The sequence below is a fragment of the Podarcis vaucheri genome, assembly GCF_965113315.1.
Source record: "Podarcis vaucheri genome assembly, chromosome: 7".
Taxonomy (NCBI): Eukaryota; Metazoa; Chordata; class Lepidosauria; order Squamata; family Lacertidae; genus Podarcis; species Podarcis vaucheri.
This window is the reverse complement of record NC_138765.1, coordinates 50,594,661-50,615,542: the sequence shown is the minus strand read 5'-3', so window position 1 is coordinate 50,615,542 and position 20,882 is coordinate 50,594,661. Positions and strand designations below refer to the sequence as shown.

The following is a 20,882-nucleotide window of genomic DNA, read 5'->3' as shown; positions in this document are numbered from 1 at the left end:
GCTGAGGTCTTGTTGCTTTGTGGCAACTGTGGACTGTAGGAGGCTGGTTGGTGCATGTGGCCAGAGGTGGCAGTTGCTTCACCACACTCCAGGAGGGTATTAGAGATCTGGTGGTGCAGGTTTGCACACTCAATGCTGTGGCACCACGTCCACAGGCACTGGGAGACTCTTTGCTGCCTCCTTGAGCTGGAGCAATCAGATTCTGCATGTGGTAAGAAATGTGGGGTCTCCATCACAGAGGAATTTGGTGAACTCTCCCTGCTTCTCTATAAGCTGCCGCAAGTGGCTGGTGATCACAGTGGCCTCGCTGGCACGTCTGCCTGTGTGGATCTCCCTGGTTATGCCCTCTTCTTGCAAGGTGGTCTTTGCACCAACAGCAGGTCCGATCTGGCTTGCATTCCTGCCCCCAGCTGTCTCTGCTCATGCAGCTCTATCTGCCTGCCAAGCCCTTGGCGTTTGACTGCTCCTTGTCGTGTCTGGACCACTGATCTATGGGGTGCTCACTGGGGGTTGGTGGGGAGCGAGGATTGCAGAAATCTTTGCTACTATGAACTCCTTTTCTCCTTCGGTATGTTGCTTAATTGTTTCTTTCATGTCAATAAGGAACAGTTTTTTGCACTGTGCTCTCTGGTTCCATGGTATGTCTGCTTGTCTCTTTGGGGGATTCCCCCTGCCTCACCCCTCCAACACAGGCACACTTCCCTCTGAATAAAACAGAATAAAATTAACTCTATTAAACTAATAGAGTGAAAGAGTCGCTAATATAATATAGACTATAGCTTAAGGGTCCCAGATTTTTTTTCAATGATTCCGGGGACACTTTCAACTTCAATAGGAATGATAGAATTTGTCAGGGGACTGATTTGTAAATCCGGGGACTGTCCCCGGGAAATGGGGAGGTCTGGTAACCTTACTATAACTCCCAGTATTCTTGCCTTTATCCCTGTTGGCTGGGGTCTCTGGGAATTGCAGTTCCCCTCTTTCTCTGTTGTGTATTAAAACTTAAGTCAGTAAAGTCCTTAAATAGTACTTTTCTGTCACCTGGTGACAAAAAGTATAACTGCAGCCTCTTTCTGCCCACTGCAAGCATAGTGTGGTAAACTCCTCTAACTGTAGCCTGTTTCTACCCACTCTGCTGCCATCTGGTGGCAGAATAGTGTAGCTGCCGCATATTCCAACCCACTGGTGGCATGAGACGTTGGAGTTATCTATCTAAAACAAATTTACAAACATATGAAGTATGACTAAACAGGATATAAAAATTGAATAAACAAAATATAAATATCAAAGTAAACAAAAAATATAAATCTGCCTCTCTTCAATTGACACACGCATAGACACTCTCACATGTTCACTCTCTTGCTACCTCTCCTAACACCTTAGGGCAGCATGACTGGTTCCACTGCACTGGGCCCAAACCTTTTAATACAGTAGAAATCTTATACCTCCCAATTTCAGAAATGCCTATAACACAGTATTAGATGATATGCTTGTTTGCAGAAGGTCCCAGATTCAATGCTCAGCATCTCCAGGTAGGGCTGGGAATGCTCCCTGCCTAAAACAATGGAGAGCAATTGCCAGTCAATGCAGACAGCGCAAAGCTAGATGGACCAATAGTCTGAGTAAAAGGCATATCCCTGTGTTCCTCTATTCCTGGAGATGTCTGGCTTTTGCTTTTGTTTTAAACCTGAACTTTTTGTTTTGCACCACGTTTGACTGAATAAATTCTAGAAGAATATTCAGTACCTGAGGAGGACATGAGGAGGGCAGCATTGTGGACTACAATTTCATATACAATTGTGTAAATGAGGGGCAAATATTGCTAACATCCCTCAGGCAGTGAAACCTCTCTGCGCTCACTTTGAAGACTGTGTCAGTGAGGCCTTAAAGTTCTCTCTCAGGACCATTTTCCTGCCTTCCCTTATCTCACAGATATCTTTCTGCAATACGGTATGCAGAGCATCCTCAAGGTGCTGGATAATTGATCATTACCACTGACAGGAGCCTTTCAGGAACAAGAAGGGAACATTCTCTCCTGGTGAGGCAACTCCTCATCTGAGCAGTCTTTCTCATCTCTTTGATGGTGAACTGAAGGGAGAGAACTCTTCTCTGGTGAGCATAGGTGCCAACTCCCTGGGGCCCTGGGTACGCGAGCACCCACAACATTCCCATGAAGGCATCAGACACCCACAAATTTCAGTGCCAGGGCCATACACGCTGCATGGCACTCCTGCTGGTGAGACGACAGCTTTCCTACTTGTTTGACCCTGTAGACGGAACCCTTTGCTAGATTCAGTGTGTGGATGTTTTAACTATGGGAACCTCCAGACTGTCAATTTTTTGTGGTAGGAATTCAAGCACATACTTTTTGTGCAATTAAAGTGGAAGAACTGCCATAGGACAACAAGCCCACTTTTGAGGGCTTTTTAAGAAAGTGACAGGGAAATGTGTTGCAAAGTGAATGAGTGAATTCCTTGCAAGCGAATTAGGATGAATGTTTGAATCCTGTGATAGGAATGTTGAGGTCTTAGATATATGTTAAATGTTCATAAGTGTACCAACCAAGCACGTACATAGATCAGCACAGGAAGACCAACCTGAAACCATTTATGATTCCCAAACTGACCAGGTGTTTTCTCTGCAAGGAGGGAGGGGGTCAGGCAGCCTTCAGGGAGCCTTCCCATTGTCTCAGGAATTGAGTAATCATCATTTTAATGGGTGACAGACTATCAGGAAAGGGAAACACATAACCTGGCAGACAGGAAAAAGAACATTCAAATTTCTGTTTTAGACCACCTTTCTGTGATGTAGGTGTGTGTGGTGGTGGTCTTGGGTTTACACCCCTCCTGTGATGTATGTATGATGTATGGAGGGGTGGTCAGCAGCTCCAGGGCAGGGAATTTAAAATGTCTATACAGTGGTACCTCGGGTTACATACGCTTCAGGTTACATACGCTTCAGGTTACAGACTCCGCTAACCCAGAAATAGTACCTCGGGTTAAGAACTTTGCTTCAGGATGAGAACAGAAATCGTGCTCCAGCGGCACAGCGGCAGCGGGAGGCCCTATTAGCTAAAGTGGTGCTTCAGGTTAAGAACAGTTTCAGGTTAAGTATGGACCTCCAGAATGAATTAAGTACTTAACCTGAGGTACCACTGTACAGTATGTTCTCTCTGAGATGAAAGGGCAGGCACACCTTGGTTCTGGGTTCCTCCTCCCTCCTGCATGTGGCGAGTGAGGACCCTGTTGCAACAGATCAATAAAGATCAGGCTTACTAGCTGCTTTGCTTCTCATTATTCTCTGGTTGGCCTCTGTTATTTTCTCCTACCAATAGGGAACCTATGTAAGGACTCTATACGCGCTCTTGGATACAACATAAGGGGGGGGGGGGAGGCAGATTTTTGTTTACAGCAATCCTCATTGTCATGTAACCACTCCATAAATGAATCAGAACAGAGGCTGCCATTTCTCCCTGCATTCTAGCTCAGGCATACCTTGTTCTACAGTTCAAGGAAGCACAATCCCACGGTTAAATTCTAATACAAGTGTTTCATAACAGACCAGTTTCTTAATTGTAAAAGGTTATGCAGGTCCCAGCACATCCCATGGGCTGTCGCTGAGGTCTTGTTTCTTTGTGGCAACTGTGGAGTGTAGGAGGCTGGTTGGTGCATGTGGCCAGAGGTGGCAGTTGCTTCACCACACTCCAGGAGGGTATTAGAGATCTGGTGGTGCAGGTTTGCACACTCAATGCTGTGGCACCACGTCCACAGGCACTGAGAGACCCACTGAGTCCCAGCACATCCCATGGGTTTGGTTTCCTAGGATTGAAGGTCGCTGGAATCTGGTAGCATTTCTTCCCTCCTTTTTATTTGACCCCCCCAAAAAAAATCTGTACCCTGTATAGTGTCTTCATGATCACAATCCCATTACACTGTGTAACAGCATGGAGCCAACTCCTCTTCCAGTTGTGGCTATATATCAGTCCAGAAATATTTCTGGTGGGTGGACGGAGCAATCCGAGAGGACCCCTTGCCCATACACAGCAGGGCTGGCGTCTGTGTGTTTGTAGGCCTGTGAGACTGCTGGCATTTCTGTCACACAAAGCTTATTCACACAAAAGTATGGGCTGAGCAAGAGATGGAAGACTCACAGAATTAACACTTGAACAGATCAGCCTCCCCTATTAGGATTTTGCTCCGCACAAAAAGCAAGTTAGACCTCTGTGCTCCTTTTTAACACCCTCATTTCAAGGCTGACAGTTTTGTTCTTTTTCACATGCAGATACTTTGATGAAATCACTTCCAGCTAGAGAAGAAGGGGGTTCAGAAGGATCTCCAGTTATTGAATTTCTGTGCCAACATCTCACTTGCACTTGACCATCCATTCTCTCACCAAAAGAAAGTATGCCAAGCCATGGGAGTAGCCAAGGCGAAGTAGACCTAGTTAAGAAGATCCGTCACAAAGAAACTCCCTTTGAGAGCATTATGGAATTTTTATCTACCTCCCTGGCCCTACTTGGCCAGTTAACCAGAAATGCTTAATCTCTAACAAGCCAGAACAAGATCTGCCTCAGTTAACTAAGGGCTCTTCCAAATGACCTACTTAGTAGCATTCATGCTGATTTGGTTGCATAAAGTTTACGCAGAGATTAGAGTACATCTGATCTTTATTGAGCAGTTCTGATTTGTTTGCAAGGACATTATAGGATAATGAACTTTCATCCTGCATTAATCCTGATTTGTTTGCAGGACATTTATACTTCATTCATTTCATGGTTTTCAGTGCATTTCCCTTCAACTTTTCTAACTGTAAAGTCAATTTGAGGTGAATTTGTTGCATAAAGGCTTTAATCCACACCTAAATTTCCAGGTACCCACTTGAATCCTCCCTCATAAAATCATGATGGTGTGGAAGGGCCATCATACTTGCTCCTAATTATAGCTGCAAATCCAAAACAGAAGCAGTTGGGTTGTTGTTGTCCTTTAGCCCCCTTCTCTTTTTCCAGTTGAGGGAAAGGAAAGGGGGGGGGTGAGCAGACACTGATCTCACACATTGTTGCCAAGCCTTCCTTAGCACACAGCTCTGGCAAACCCTACCAAATCTCCCCTCTTGAAATTTGCAGTGAGCTGCTTATTCCCCCCCCCAAGCTATGCAAGAGCCCTTGAAGATCTCTACAGCAGGAATATTGTTTTTCCATTAGGCTCAGAAATCAAGGAATTGACTCAAGATCTGCTGGGGGGTGGAATGGAGGGTTAAACTCCAAACGGCAGGCAAATAACCTGCACATTGTACAATTCCAAAGTTTTCAGGCAGTCTCTTCCTGTCTCTTGCTTTCTTACACATACATTCCCCACCCCCCATTTTCTTTTTCTCCCAAATCAAATCCCCTTTGGGCAAGCAATTCTGCTGAATAATCTTGCTTTGACTTGTTTATAGAGGTATTGTACGCTAAACTGGTTTCTCTTTCTTTTTGTTGTGCTGCCAGCAGCTGGCAAAGCAGACCTGGTTTAGGAGACCTGGTTTAGGAGGACAATCATTTGTGTGAACTGCAGCAGATGAGCTGCAAGCAAAACATTTCATCCATTAGAAGATGTCTATGCTGAATGCACGTTCCATCCTGGTGACTGGGTCCAACCGGGGCATTGGCTTAGAACTGGTCAAGCAGCTGGTGGAGAAAAGCAACAGACCAGAATGGATCTTTGCCACTTGTCGGGACCCAGAGGGACCAGGTGCTCAGGTGAGCTCCAGGGAAGGGCCAGCAATCCTGTAGAATGGGTGCCTAAACTAGTGAATTCCCTCTGATGCCAGGGAAATTGTGCCTAGGGTTTATGTGGAGCTGTCTGATAAGATTTCTTAAGCTTCCTGTTGTTCAGGCACTTCTGCAGAGCAACAACAAATCAAGATATACATCCCCATAGAGAAAAAACTTGGATGGTGTGTGTATCAGAGACCAGGTCAGGTAGTTTTTTTCTATTGTGATAAGAATTTTAAGGTCTTAGATATGTAATAAATGTTCATAAATGTACCAAGCAAACACGTACAGTGATACCTTGGGTTAAGTACTTAATTCGTTCCAGAGGTCCATTCTTAACCTGAAACTGTTCTTAACCTGAAGCACCACTTTAGCTAATGGGGCCTCCCGCTGCCACCGCGCTGCCGGAGCACAATTTCTGTTCTCATCCTGAAGCAAAGTTCTTAACCTGAGGTAATATTTCTGGGTTAGCGGAGTCTGTAACCTGAAGCGTATGTAACCTGAAGCGTATGTAAGCCGAGGTACCACTGTACATAAATATATAAACCATATGTCTGAAAACCCCACAGAAAAAAAGTCCTGAACAGATTGACCTCAATTATTTCTCTGCAAGGTCAAAGTGGGAAACCTCCCCATTGTCTTTTTCCTTCACAAATCCTGTCTTAAGGGCACATTTAAGATATGAATATGGTGTGGGCCTATGACCTGGCTCAGGAATTAAGTATTTATTATTACCAAAGACTGGCCAGGCTCCCCAGGCAATCCAATCAAGTGACCATTAAACAGGTAACCTGTCAGACTAGATAAACAAGTCACTCAGATTTCTGCTGTAGACCGTCTTTTCTGGGATGTAGGTATGATGTATCTGGGGGGTGGTCTTAGGTTACACCCCTTCTGTGATGTATGTATGATGTATGGAGGGGTGGTCTTGAGCTCCAGGGCAGGGAATTTAAAATGTCTATATAAGGCCTTAAAATGTCTATATAAGGCCAGCATGAGTTTGACCAAACTGCGGGAGGCAGTGGAAGGCAGGAGTGCTTGGCGTGCTCTGGTCCATGGGGTCACGAAGAGTTGGACATGACTAAACGACTAAATAACAATATAAGGCCTTGAGCGCCATTGTTCTGGGTTCCTCCTCCCTCCTGCATGTGGTGAGTGAGGACCCTGTTGCAACAGATCAATAAAGATCAGGCTTACTAGCTGCTTTGCTTCTCAATATTCTCTGGTTGACCTCTGTTATTTTCTCCTACCAATAGGGAACCTATGTAAGTACTCTATATGGGCTCTTGGATACCCCATAAGGGAAAAAAGGGCAGATTTTTGTTTACAACACTATCCCTGTCTTTCTTTTATTCCAGGGTTTGCATTTTTATCTAGCTATGGAGCATAGGAAGGGGGAAGAGACTAGATTTCTTACTGCAGGCAAGGGAGAGAGAAGAGCAGCAACCCTTGCCAGCAAGAGCCTGGGAAAAGCACAGGGCGGCATGGCAGCTTCTGTAGCTCAGTTGGTTACAGCATGGTGCTGATAATGCCAGGGTTGCAGGTTCAATCCTCATATGGGACTGTTGCACATTCCTGCATTGCAGGGGGTTGAACTAGATCATCCTTGGGGTCCCTTCCAATTCTACCATTCTACGATTCTATGATATCAGAAAGGTACGGAGTGGGAAACCTCCCCATTCCATAGAGGAAAGTACTAAATTCTGCTGTTGAAAAATGGGTACCAGGACAGAGACAGTAGCCTGAGAGAACTCTCCCAGTGCAGAGTCAATAGTGTGGGAGTTTTGAAGAACATTTATGTACTAGGAGAAGAAGCAGACAGCTCAATACAAATCCATTACAACAGCAACAAAGACACCTGCTAGGAAGTGCTTTTAAACTCTTTGCTTCTGATAAGGAAAATTCTGGCTACATCCCCCACGGGTCCATGTGGTCAGTAAAAGAAGGAAATTCCAGCCAAGTAAGTTGGAGCAAAACAGCAGTCAGTAGACTTAGATCCTTTATTGTTGCACAACAGGTTCAAACAGCAGTGAGTGAACCCCACACATGGGGCGACATTGACTTTTAAAACTTTCCCACCATATCCCAGAATACAGTTCGTACAGTAACATTGCTACATCATTACTACCTCACTAAAATGTCAGAAAGGGGAGGGTTCTACAAGATTAACATAAGCAGACATGTCAGGACAAGATCCAGGTATAAGATTAGCATAGGCAAACACCTCTTAAGTACCCTTCACCAAAGCACAATACAGTGGTACCTCGGGTTAAGTACTTAATTCGTTCCGGAGGTCTGTACTTAACCTGAAACTGTTCTTAACCTGAAGCACCACTTTAGCTAATGGGGCCTCCTGCTGCTGCCGCGCCGCCGGAGCCCAATTTCTGTTCTTATCCTGAAGCAAAGTTCTTAACCTGAAGCACTATTTCTGGGTTAGCGGAGTGTGTAACCTGATGCGTATGTAACCCCAGGTACCACTGTAGAACTATCTTTGCATGTCTGCATCCCGGGGCAAGTTCGGTGATGAGATTTGGTTTCCATTGGCCAACAACCAGCTCAGCAATTGTCACCCCTGGGTGGGGCGTTTGTACATGTCCTCACGCTTGAGGAATTATGGCGGGAGGTGGCAGGGAAAAGGGTCCTTTTTCCAAGGGCAAAATGGCATTGGAATTGAGGAAATTGGCAAATGGGTTGATTTTATATGATTTATAAAGCTAGGTATCTTCCCTGAGCTGTTGTCGAAAGGATAGATTCAGGCATAATATTTATAACATTTAACAATTTTAAAGATGTGCCCCTCCAAACCCCCGTAATTTCTGTAACACTTCCTACATTGTTTCAAACAATTCAGTCCACATTGCTGTGTTTTGTTATCTTTCAGGCCTTGAAGAATTTGGCTGCCAAGCATGAGGGAGTGGTTATCAACCCACTGGGTATGTGCCTCTTATCCCCTTGATTCTCTCTCCTTAATGGAGAAAGGTGCTGTCATTTAAGGCCATTTTACAGGATCTCTGTTTCATTTGTATTGGTTCCTCATTTGTAGTTTGCAGTTCCCATGTCTTTCCCAGGTTCCTGCTCTCTTTTGGGGGCAGGATCCATCTGCCTCGAGAGACAATGAAATAGACCAACCTTTCTCCTCTTCTTAAATGCAGTTCCTCCTAATTAAAATCTATGGAATTTTAAAACAAGCTGCTACACAGTCAACCACTATTCATGCTCCTGCACAAACAACAAAGAGATACGGAAGAAATGAAGGCAACGCATAAAAATGAAACTTGGGAACTTGTGCCTTTACCTGAAGGGAGAAAACCCATCAGTTCCAAATGGGTGTTTAAAATTTTAAAAAAGGAAGAAGCTCAAATACAGATATTTAGAGCTAGATTAGTTGCAAGGGGTTTTGCACAAAAGCACAATGAAGACAATGAATCAATTTTTGCTCCTGTAACATATCCTAATGTTAGGCTATTGTTAAAAGTAGCAGCAAAAAAGAAAATGAAGGTTTCACATTTTGATATCAAAACTGCATTTTTATATGGTGAACTTGAAGAAGAAATATACATGATTCAACCACAGGGTTTTGTGAAAGATCCAGATCTGGTATGCAAACTGAAAAGGTCCATTTATGGTTTGAAACAGGCAGCTAGATGCTGGAACAAGAAATTAGACAGTGTGTTGAAAAATCTTGGATTTGAGCAAAGCAAAGCTGATCAATGTCTGTACACTTGTAGAGACAATGATGGAATTACTTATTTGGTGGTTTATGTTGATGATCTTTTATTGATTTATGATTCAGATAAGCAGAAAAACAAGTTTGAAAAAGGTTTGAAAACACAATTTGAAATTAAAAATTTAGATACAGTGAACAATTACCTAGGCATGCAAATAGACAGAGATGAATTAGGCTCTTTCTGATTAGTCAAAGCAGTAAAATTCAGGCTCTGCTAGAGTCAAATGGCATAGATAAATGTAATCTAGTTGCTACTCCAATGACTCTCAAATATCAAAAGCAAGATGATTAAAAATAATTTGAGGATATTGACAAATACAGAAGTGTAATTGGAAGTTTGCTTTATTTAGCAAACATATCCAGGCCTGACATATCAAATGCAACTAACATACTTAGCAAATAAAATAAAATAAAATAAAATAAAATAAAATGTAACAGCTATTAATTAATCATGTACAGTAGAACCTCAGATTCTGAACTTAATCCATTTCAGGAGTCCATTTGACTCCCAAAATGGTTCGGGAACCAAGACACTGCTTCTGATTGGTTGCAGGAGCTTCCAACAGCCAATTGGAATCTGCACTGGACGTTCGGCTTCCAAAGAACGTTCGATAACCAGAACAATCACATTCGGGAGTCAGAACATTCAGCTCCCAAGGCATTTGGGAGCCGAGGTTCCATTGTATATTACTGAGTCATTTCTGCCCTTAAGATGGATGTTCAACCTTGTTAGACCTTACTAGTTACTGGTTAACTCGGTTCAGCAGAATCACCTTTACAATAATTTCTTTGTTACTATAGACACTTGTGAGCCTAACAGCATCAAGGCTGCTGCAGCCAGAGTCACTGAGTGTCTGAAAGGAGCCGGGTTGAATCTTCTGATAAACAATGCTGGGATTGTAAGGCCAGCTTCTATGGAAGATGAGACACCAGAGAGTATGTCTGAGGTGTATAGGACCAATGTGATTGGGACCATGGTAGTCACTCAGGTAAGGCTATCCCTGGATACATGCTTCTTCACAGACATTCCTCAGCATGTTGTAGAGCTCTTAAGTTATGGAGAACAGAATGATTTATGCAAGTGTTTTCTGGTGATGAGTTCATTGTGTGCAGAGTGTTTTTTTTTTGTTTAGTTTTTACACTTGAGCAGTATAGAAATTTCATGAAATAAATTGGCTTGATTTCTCGAATGTACAGGACCTTTAACAGCTGAACAAAAGACAGATGTTCAACTGACACTGATGTGGCAGTGGTTGGGCTGGTCTATTGTTTTGCTTCAGTGATGGACTGAATGAGAGCCAACAAACTGAAGCTCAATTCAGATACAACTTAGGCACTGTTAGTGGGCAATTCCCTAGACCAGAAGAATGGGAGGGGGGCAGCTCTTGATGGGGTTACACTTCCTCTGGAAGGAGCAGGTATGTAGCTTGGGGGTACTCCTTGATCCATTGCTGTCACTTGAGGCTCATGTGGGGCTGCCTCTGAAGACAGTTTGGAAACTTCAGCTGTTGAAGAATTCATTTGGCTTGTTCACTGGGGCAAGACAGTCTCAGCATATAATCAGTAGTGGAGCTTCAAGCTCCGGTGGGGGGGCGGAGAGCAGACGAGGCATGGCTGGTGTGCATCCCAGGGGCGTGGCGCATGTCCCAGGGGCATGGCATGCTGCCCACAGGGGCGTGGCGCGTGTCCCGGGGGTGTGGCGCGTGTCCCGGGGGTGTGGCACCCAGTGTGGGGGGGCAGCCATGATGGCACCTCACCGGGATCGTGCCGCTGGGGGTGGTGCACTTGCCCCACACCCCTGTTCCTTTGCCAGTGCATATAACACCAATCCTGCCCTGACTGCACTGACTGCCAATTAGTTCCCAGACCCAATTCAAAGTGCCTTAAATGACTCAGGCCAGCAATACCTCAAAGACTGCCTCTCAGTATGAACCTGGATTCTGCAATCATGATCTGAGACCCTTCTTCATGTGCCCCCTCCACGAGAGGTCTGAAGGGTGGCAACACCAGAACGGGCCTTTTCTGTAGTGGCTCCTAGTTTGTGGAATGATCTCTCCAGGGTGGCTTGCCCACCGCCCTCATCACATACCTTTAGGAGCCAGGAGAAAACATTCTCCTTCAACCAGGCCTTTGGCTGTTAAACAATCTATGGCCTTTTAAGTTTGTGTTTTATTATTATTTTTATTAGTTTTATTAGGATTTTAATATTATGAATTTTGTGTTTTACAGTGTAAACTGCCCTGTGATCTTTGGATGAAGGGTGGTATATAAATTTATTAAATAATAATTATAATAAAGGAGGACCAGGTCTCCCCACATAGTATAAGGTTGTCCCTTCATTCCACTCCTTCTCCAGGCATTCCTGCCCTTGCTGAGGAAGGCATCTCGGGAAAGCCCCCAGAAAGGAATGAGCTGCAGCAAAGCTGCCGTTGTCAACATGTCCAGTGAAGGTGGCTCCATTACAAAACTACTTGGATGGGAAGTGGGACATTCCATCAACTACCGCTGCAGCAAGGTACAGAGGTATTTTATGGTGATGCAAAGAGGGGTGCATTGAGCAGTTGGCAAAGCTGACCCCTGCCAGGGGCACACTCAGACCAGAAAGGACTCAAACTCCAGGCAGGATTTAGCAGATGCACCTCTCTCCTCTTCTTCCACCTCTCACACTCCCCATCCCCCTCCAGGGCTCCAGTGGCAGCACATCTCAGCCACTCAGTGCTGCCGTGGCACTGGGCGGTGGCGGCGGGGTCTGGCTTTTGCTGGGGTTGTCCCTGTCAGCTGCCTGATTTCAACGGGAGGCTGCCTGACTCGGGAGCAGCAGCAACGGTCGAGGAGAGAAGGAGAGAAGCACGCCTCCAGCACTTCTGGGTGCAGGGGCAAAAGCTTTTGTGGATTGGAGCATCCACTTGATGCTCCTTGTTTCAAAAAAGAAGTGAACCTTTCTGGTTTTGTTTTTTTAAAAGATATTTATTAGAAGTTTAAAAATTACAGAAAAAAGAAAAAAGAAAGCAATAAAAAATTTAACAAAACATACATTACAATACATAAAAAGAAAAACATAGAAAGACAATACAACAATACAACAAAAAGAAACAATAACACTCATAAACACATCCAATATTCCATATCTTTACCTTTCATTTACTTGTTTCATCGACCTCCTCACACCTGCCTTTTTTGTATTCTAGTTCAGTTAATTGTTTCAGCAAATTCTTTCCATCTTTCTCAATTTTTGTTCTATAATTTATCTTAACGGTCTAACCTTGAATTTTTCTTTTGGCCCATTATCAATCAGCTTTTACTTAATTCTTAATTACATTTCTGCTAAAACCATATGTCAGGGAACTTTTTTTAAACTTTATCCGATGAAATAAATTTTGGCCTAATTTTTTGTTACTCAATAACTTCCTATGTAACCTTGTCACATGTGTTTCTTGTAAACAAATCAAGTCCAATTGCTCTTTTTTCAATAAATGAAATACTCTCCGCCTTTTTTCTGGGCTGTTCAGTCCATTCACATTCCAGCTCAAGACCTGCAGCGCCATCCTGTGGTTACTTTGATACCCCCCCAACTGCCCCCAAAGCTTGTTCCTCTTCTGTTGGTAGTAGTGTTGGTGTGTTCACTGGGGGGTCCAATCCAAAAGATAATGTCGATATGTCCAGGGTTCCCCTGTTTGGTGGTATTCTCTCCAGTGCTCTTTGCTCCGGTCCTCTGTCTGGTGATCCTCTGTCCAATGTTGTTGGCTCTTTTCCAATTCCCTTCTGTAGATCTTCTTCGTGATTATACAGGAACTTTGTTTTATCTTCTACTGATCTTATTTTTATTTTCCTTCCTTTGAAACTAAAGGATAGGCCTTGAGGGAATTCCTACCTGAAATTGATTTTGTTCCTTCTCAACAAAGCAACCAGATCTCCAAAGTTGAACCTGAGGTCCAAAAGGTGTTTGGGGATATCTTTAAATATTTCCACTCTTGACTGATGTATTACCAGAGTCTTCTCGTAGTTGCAACCCAAAAATTTATCCCTCTCTTCTTTAGAGCGAAGGGTAATCAAACAGTCTCTTATTCTGTTCTTCTCCTTCTTCCCTCCTCTTCCGAGTCTGAAGGCTCTCACAATTTTAAACTCCTCTTTTTCCAAATCCAAGTCCCAGTGGGCTGCAAATTCCTCTGTAAGATAGTCTACGAGAGAGTCTTTTTCTAGTTCAGGTACAGCTCTAATCCTCAGGTTTGTCTGTTTCTCCTTGAGCTCAATCATAGAAAGCATCGACTTATGGTCCTCAAGTTGCTTCTGCAAGTCTGGAACTCTCTCTGTTTCCAGTTGAGTTACCTTCACTTCCACAGCAACAACCTTTTCCTTAACTTCCTCTGCGATCTGTCGGGTGTAATTGGACTCCTTAACCAGTTTCTCAATAGCTTCTGTATTGGAGTTAACTTTTTGTCCCAAACTATTTTTACTTTGTGTATTTTGACCCAATTTTTTATTCATTTGTTCCAATGAATTATTAATTTTGCTCAGAGCAAGTGCCAGAGCTTCTTCTGAAATCATTCCTTTTGGTTTAGAATGCATTAATGCGGCTGCAGATGAGGCAGGAGGGCCAGATGTAGAGGCTCTTTGAAAAGACTTCCCAGACCTTGTTGTTTTTTCTTGGATTGGGGGATCTATTTTTTCTTTCCCATCTGCCATAACACTTAAGCCCTTCAAGGTCAAATACAGTCCCAGAGTCTTATCTTTAAAGTTGGGAAATTCCACTCCTTGTAGCAATTTCAAAGTCCTCCTCTAGAGGGAAATAGTTATTGTTTATATTATGTTAGTCCAAAGTATCCCTTTTTTTGAAGTTACAATTGCACCAGTATATTTAGTATCAAATCTCAACTTTTAAGTCAATAGAAGGTAACTGAAACTTTTGAGCCAGGAGAAAGTAATTGAAACAATGTATCACTCTAGTTTCACTATTTCACTGACAGTCAAATAAGCGGTCTGTTCACAGTCTATGCGGAGCTCTGAAATGCAGCGATTTTAATGGCTGCCGTTCCCAGGTTCCGAGCAATGGAAATTTAGCTTCTCCCTCTCTTTTTGCAGGCAAATAACGTCCAAAAACTCCCCCCCTTTTCCCCTGCTTCCAAGGGGGGGGGGTTCACTATTTTTGTGCTGGAAATTTGGGCGTTTAAAGTAGACTTTCCAGGCTTTAGCTTAAACCTATTTGCTTCCGACTATTTACAAAAAGAGGAAGGCAGACTTCCTGTTTTAAGCCTCCCCCGTTCGTTGTCAAATTCAGCTTTTAAGACTCCAATTCTTCGCTTTACTCATGGGTAGTTACTTTTAAGTCCAATTGTCCACAGGAAAAAGTCAGCGCTCTCCAGCAACGGCTGTGCGGCTTCACTCCGTGAAAGTAGTAGTCAGTTCGCAGCACCGCGCCACTCACTCCACTTCACTCCGGAGCCCCAAAATGGGATTCCCCGCGAGTAGGGGAGGCGCTCTTGGTGCCCTGCCGAATCCCACGTTCCCAGGCTTCCTCCACCTGGGATTTCTAAAGGGTCCCCACCTTCGCCGCGGCAGGAAGACCCAGTTCTCACGGAGCGGGTTCCTCCGGTCAGAGGAACTCCGCCATTAGCCGATGGCACTAACCCGGAAGTCCAAGAAGTGAACCTTTCTGTTGAATCTGCCAGTAGTGCAGGTGATTTTAGAACCTGGACTTAATAGTTTCAATGCCCCCCCCCAGCATGGCTGCCTGTATTGTTTCAGTTCTGAAGTGCACAATCAACACTTCCGATACAGCTCCTCATGAAGGGCACAAGGGATCCTAGGTATGCTTCTGGATGCAAACAATGAAGGGCAGCTGTGCTAACATGTAGGAAGAAAGTGTCACTTTATCATGCTTTTCACACAGCCCTCCATTTGTTCTCAAAGATATCAGCTTGTTGGAGGCCAGATACTCCATGCTCCTCCTCCTTTTTGTTTGTTTTTGTATATCAAACTATCAAAACATACCTTGACAGCATTGTAGAATCTGAAATAACAGGAAGCCTCTGTTAACTTATATTTCTAACATTTAAGAAATAATTACCAGTATTTTCTCTCTCTCTTACATTTGTTATATGCTGCTGAGGCAGTGTCCATGTTATTCCCAGGCAGTCACCCATCCAGGCACTAACTGTTAGAATTCCTGCTCCATGATTGCAGTCATGGGATTGTTGTTTATCACATGATCATGTATGTTTTGACTCCACAGAGTGGGAAGTGATGGAGACAGGATGTTTGTGTTACTGTGTTCCATGAAGTGGGACTATTGTCCTTTGTCTTTTTTCTCTTTGCTGCCTGATGCTAGAGAGAGAGGGAGCCATGTTGCAGTGCTCTGTGTGTGTTTATATGTAAATAAAGTAGATTAGCCAAAATGCTGAGTTGCTGAGGTCTGTTATGCAAGCTGCGAAGACTCTGTGGATCCCTAAGTGTGCCGATGTCTGTTGGCATCGGTCGCTGTGATGTTCAGGCTGAAGAAAGCTTTTGAAGCTCCCGAATGATCGACCAGGAGGGAGAGAACATGCCAGTCGGGCATGTGACTCTACCAGATCTTACTTGAGTGTAGGACGAGCTCCTGACACTAACCAGATCCACTCCTACTTTAAAAAGTAAAGTAACATAGCCGAAGGTTGGAGAACCTTTAGCTCTTCACATGTTGTTGGATTGTAGCTCCTATAATCCCTTTCCCTGACCATTGGCCATGCTGGCTGGGGTTATTGGGAGTTGCAGTCCAGAAATATCTTGAAAATCACAGGTTCCGTGGCCCTGTCTTACTCTTACAGATGCCTCCTGTTAACTAACTCCTGCCAGTGGGGCAGAACATCAGTTCAATTTGTTTTTAAAGCCCTTCCCACTTCCCAAAACAATGCATGAACCAAAACACAGCCACCCTCCAAAATTAATACCTCTCCACATTTTGCAATGCAGGTCTCCAGCCAAGTAATATGCACAAAAATGCATACATTCATGAATTACATAAACGTACATTATATTAGGGGATATTGCTGTGCAAAAAGGTGTATATTAGGCAAAACTGCATACAAACATGTATATATCATTGTTGTAAGAAAAATAGTATTTAGGGCAACCTACAATTTTACACAAACACACAAAAGGAGTACTTCTCACTGCATTTTCCTCAATGGTTCCGAATTTTACATAAATAAATTTGAATAAGGTTTCCAGTGCAGGGCATAACTTTGTCAAACAACTAGTATAGCCTCTGTACATATACAAAGTTCATGATTCAGCACATCTATTATGCCTATTAAAGTGTTGCATCTCTTGGCTTAATTACCATTTGAATAAAGCCATGATTGGCTTTTCTTACCAGGGACTCAAGGAAGGTAAGGGGTCAATAAAAAAATAAATCAGATTTCCCAAGGGCAGAAACTCAAAGGTTTTCACCAAAAGCCAGTACAGTGGTACCTTGGGTTACATACGCTTCAGGTTACATACACTTCAGGTTACAGACACCGCTAACCCAGAAATAGTAGCTCAGGTTAAGAACTTTGTCTCAGGATGAGAACAGAAATTGTGCTCTGGCGGCGCGGCAGCAGCAGGAGGCCCCATTAGCTAAAGTGGTGCTTCAGGTTAAGAACAGTTTCAGGTTAAGTACGGACCTCCGGAACGAATTAAGTACTTAACCTGAGGTACCACTGTACTGTAATACAAAGTTGGCTAAATTAAATTTCTACTAAAGCCTCAGTGCTCATGGATCTTGTTTCCTGTATTAAACAGATATATCTGTACCCCAGGCAAAGAAAATTGGGAGCTACATGCCTCCTTTATCTACAGGAAATTGGGGTACAGATATCTATTCAAAAAATGTGAGTTATCATTATTTTGTGTGCCCCCGCCCCAGTCATTAGCAGAACAATCACCTGCTCTCACATGTATGATTGAAATGGCCAGACAGTCAGAATTCATAAATTTCAAATATATTCCTAGTCATTTCAGCTATGAGCAGACTAAATCCCCCCCCCCATGTACAGGAAATTGGCCTAGGCCCATCCATCTAAATCAGGGATGTCCAACAGGTCGATCAGGATTGACTGGTTGATCCCCGGGAAGTTCCAGTCGATCATGGGCTCCTTTTCCTTTTTCTGGGTAGCCTGGCCATTCCTTTGAGATGGTAAATACTTAGTTCCTGAATCTCTTACACATACTGATATCAGCTTAACAGATACTTGCCAGACTGTAAGCACCTACAGTCCAAAGACAATTGGGAAGCTTTCCCCATTTCCTTCCTCCTTGCAGAGATATATCTGAGGTCAATTTGGGAGAATCAAAATGGCTTCAGGGTTGTTCTCCTGTACTATTTCAGACACATGGTTTATATACTTATGTATGTGTTTGCCTTGTACATTTATGAACATTTATTTGATATATATAATACCTTAGAATTCCTATAACATCCTGCTCCTGGCATATTTCTCTCCTAGGCTGCTCTGAACATGCTCACACGGTGCCAGTCCCTGGGATTTGCTGAAGACAAGATCCTGTGTGTTGCGCTGCATCCTGGGTGGTTACAGACAGACATGGGAAATTTTGAAGTAAGTGGTTCATGGTGCCCTCCACTTCCCAGAGGTCATCAAATGCACTGAAACACTGGGCCTGCTTCCAACTGAGGCTCAGAATGGATAATACCATATACACTTGAGTATAAGCCAATCCAAATATAAGCCGAGGCACCTAATTTCAGCACAAAAAACTGGGAAAACTTATTGACTCGGGTATAAGCTGGTTCACCACACCACACACCTGTGGTGGCGGTAGAGGAAGAACAAGCAGCCCAAAAGTTTGTACTTACTTGTACGGTTCAGTTCCCTCCCTATACCCTAGGATCACACATGTTCTACTTTTTTTCTTTCTTTTTCTTTTTTTATAATAATATTTATTAGTTTTCCAACAAATTGAACACAACACTACTGTCAGGGAACTGCCATCGGAGCCAGAGGGAGAGGGAGGGGTCCAGAGGGATTCCGGAGAGCTTCCCGGGAGGGAGAGAAGCAGCCCATCTTCTGGGGAAGGAAATCAGCGTAGCACCAGTGGAGAAGGGGGGCAGATGGGGGAATCGGCAAGGTGGCTCCATGACTCTTCGCCAGAGACCAGCGGGGAGAGCACTGGTCCTCCGCTGCCCACACCCTCCTTGCGCAGAAGGCTTCCGCGCAGGGAGAGTAGGCGGCGACTAGGCGTCAAAGAACTTTTATGCTGGAAGAAGTTCAAGAAACGCCCACCGACGGATTCTGCCAGCGATTGAGACAGCCACAGGTGAATGGCTGTCCGGACAGTGAGAGTTCACCCAGGTAACCCAGCCAGTGGTGGTGCCGATTTACGCACGACCAACCCCTAGAACCATTACAGCTACAAAAAAACAAAAAAGAAAAAACATAGAATAATACAATACAATACAAAAAAACACACACTGCAAAACACTAACATACAACTAACAAAACAAAACAAAAACCATTTAAAACACAGTCTAATTTCAATATCTTATCTTTCTTTCACTAATTTCCATGACCTCCTCGCACCTCCCTTTTTGTATTCCACTTCTATTAATTGTTTCAGCAATTCCTTTCCATCATCCTCTGTTTTCTATCCTATAATTGTCTTAACACATTCTAACCTTATTTTTCCCTTTAATGCTCTATTAATCTATTTATACTTAATTCCTTATGACATTTCTACTAAAGCCATTTAACTTCGTTCCATCATTTTTCTAACATTCATTAATTTTACAGTATTTCTGTAAATAGTCTTTAAACTTTTTCCAGTCTTCTTCCACTGACTCTTCTCCCTGGTCTCGGATTCTGCCAGTCATTTCCGCCAATTCCATGTAGTTCATCAACTTCATCTGCCATTCTTCCCTGGTGGGTAAATCTTGTGTCTTCCAATATTTCGCGATGAGTATTCTTGCTGCTGTTGTTGCATACATAAAAAAAGTTCTATCCTTCTTTAACACCAATTGGCCGACCATGCCCAGGAGAAAGGCCTCTGGTTTCTTAAGGAAGGTATACTTAAATACCTTTTTCATTTCATTATAAATCATCTCCCAGTATGCCTTAATCCTTGGGCACGTCCACCAAAGGTGAAAGAATGTACCTTCAGTCTCATTACATTTCCAACATTTATTATCGGGCAAATGGTAGATTTTTTTGAAGCTTAACTGGTGTCATATACCACCTATAAATCATTTTCATTAAATTTTTTCTTAAGGCATTACATGCCGTAAATTTCGTACCTGCGGTCCATAACCGTTCCCAGTCAGCCATCATTATGTTATGTCCAACATTCTGTGCCCATTTAATCATAGCTGATTTCACAGTTTCATCCTGAGTGTTCCATTTCAACAGCAAGTTATACATTCTTGACAAATTCTTAGTTTTTGGATCTAACAATTCTGTTTCCAATTTTGATTTTTCCACCTGGAAACCAACTTTTTTGTCCAATTTGCATGCCTCCATTATTTGATAGTAATGGAGCCAATCTCGCACTTTGTTTTTCAATTTTTCAAAGCTCTGCAATTTTATTCTCTCTCCATCTTGTTCCAGAATTTCCCAGTATTTCGGCCATTTGGCCTCCATATTGAGTTTTTTCTGTGCCTTCGCTTCCATTGGTGACAACCATCTTGGGTTTCCCCCCCCTAACAAATCCTTATATCTTATCCAAACATTAAACAATGCTTTTCTAACAATATGATTTTTAAATGCTTTATGTGCTTTTACCTTATCATACCACAAATATGCATGCCATCCAAATACATTGTTAAAACCTTCAAAATCCAACACTTCAGTATTTTCAAGAAGCAGCGGATCACACATGTTCTAAACTCTGTGCCTGGCAAACACCAGCCCAGTGGCAGATATCCGTTGCTTCCAAAATGCCCAGAGTTTGAATGTTGGAGCATTTGTCAAGAGAATGCTTCTCTGGTTGCCCTTGATACGTGAACTTGGTGCAAGTGCAGACTGCCCTGTGATCCTTGGATGAAGGGTGGTATAGAAATGAACAAATAATAAAATAAATAATAGTGTGTTGCTTTCACCCATTTGTCATCATTACATATTTGCACAGTGCAAGAGATATATCACTTACCTGTTCTCCTTTTCCAGGGTATACTAGCCCCAGTGAAAGTGGATGAGGGTGTGAAAGAGATCCTAAACACCCTTGCGTGTCTCTCAGAGAAAAACACTGGCACTTTTGTAAACCTCGATGGGGAAACCCTTCCCTGGTGAAGGCACAATGTTATTGTCCTCACTCCAATGGGAAACCAGCACCACGGGCAATCCAAATACCTGAATAGATGAACTTCAATTTCAATAAATGCAACAAGTTCTGCTGAAAATATTAAAACTTCCTTCTAGCTGCTCTGTGTGGCAGAGA

The 20,882-nt window shown here is 43.3% G+C and overlaps 2 protein-coding genes across 4 annotated transcripts in view; both read left to right on the top strand.

The window, feature by feature from the left end:
• Positions 1-14,886, top strand: part of LOC309535855 (carbohydrate sulfotransferase 5-like) — a 24,166-nt gene extending 9,280 nt beyond the window's left edge. For all 3 annotated transcript variants that reach the window (XM_082229346.1, XM_082229347.1, XM_082229348.1), the window contains exon 3: positions 14,876-14,886. The gene's annotated coding sequence lies outside the window, so the exon portion shown is untranslated. The remainder of the gene's footprint in view (positions 1-14,875) is intronic.
• On the top strand, positions 5,401-20,882 carry LOC309535882 (C-signal-like). The gene is made up of 6 exons (XM_082229398.1): positions 5,401-5,737; positions 8,634-8,685; positions 10,281-10,468; positions 11,836-11,994; positions 17,942-18,052; positions 20,612-20,882. The coding sequence occupies exons 1-6, from the start codon at positions 5,591-5,593 to the stop codon at positions 20,732-20,734; spliced, it is 780 nt and encodes a 259-aa protein (XP_082085524.1). The 5' UTR covers positions 5,401-5,590; the 3' UTR covers positions 20,735-20,882.

Bases quoted from the DNA above. Each gene is read 5' to 3' on its own strand.
- LOC309535882 (XM_082229398.1), top strand. From the start codon at position 5,591: ATGTCTATGCTGAATGCACGTTCCATCCTGGTGACTGGGTCCAACCGG. The intron at 5,738-8,633 runs GTGAGCTCCAGG...GTTATCTTTCAG, and splicing joins CAGAGGGACCAGGTGCTCAG to GCCTTGAAGAATTTGGCTGC. The intron at 18,053-20,611 runs GTAAGTGGTTCA...CTCCTTTTCCAG, and splicing joins CAGACATGGGAAATTTTGAA to GGTATACTAGCCCCAGTGAA.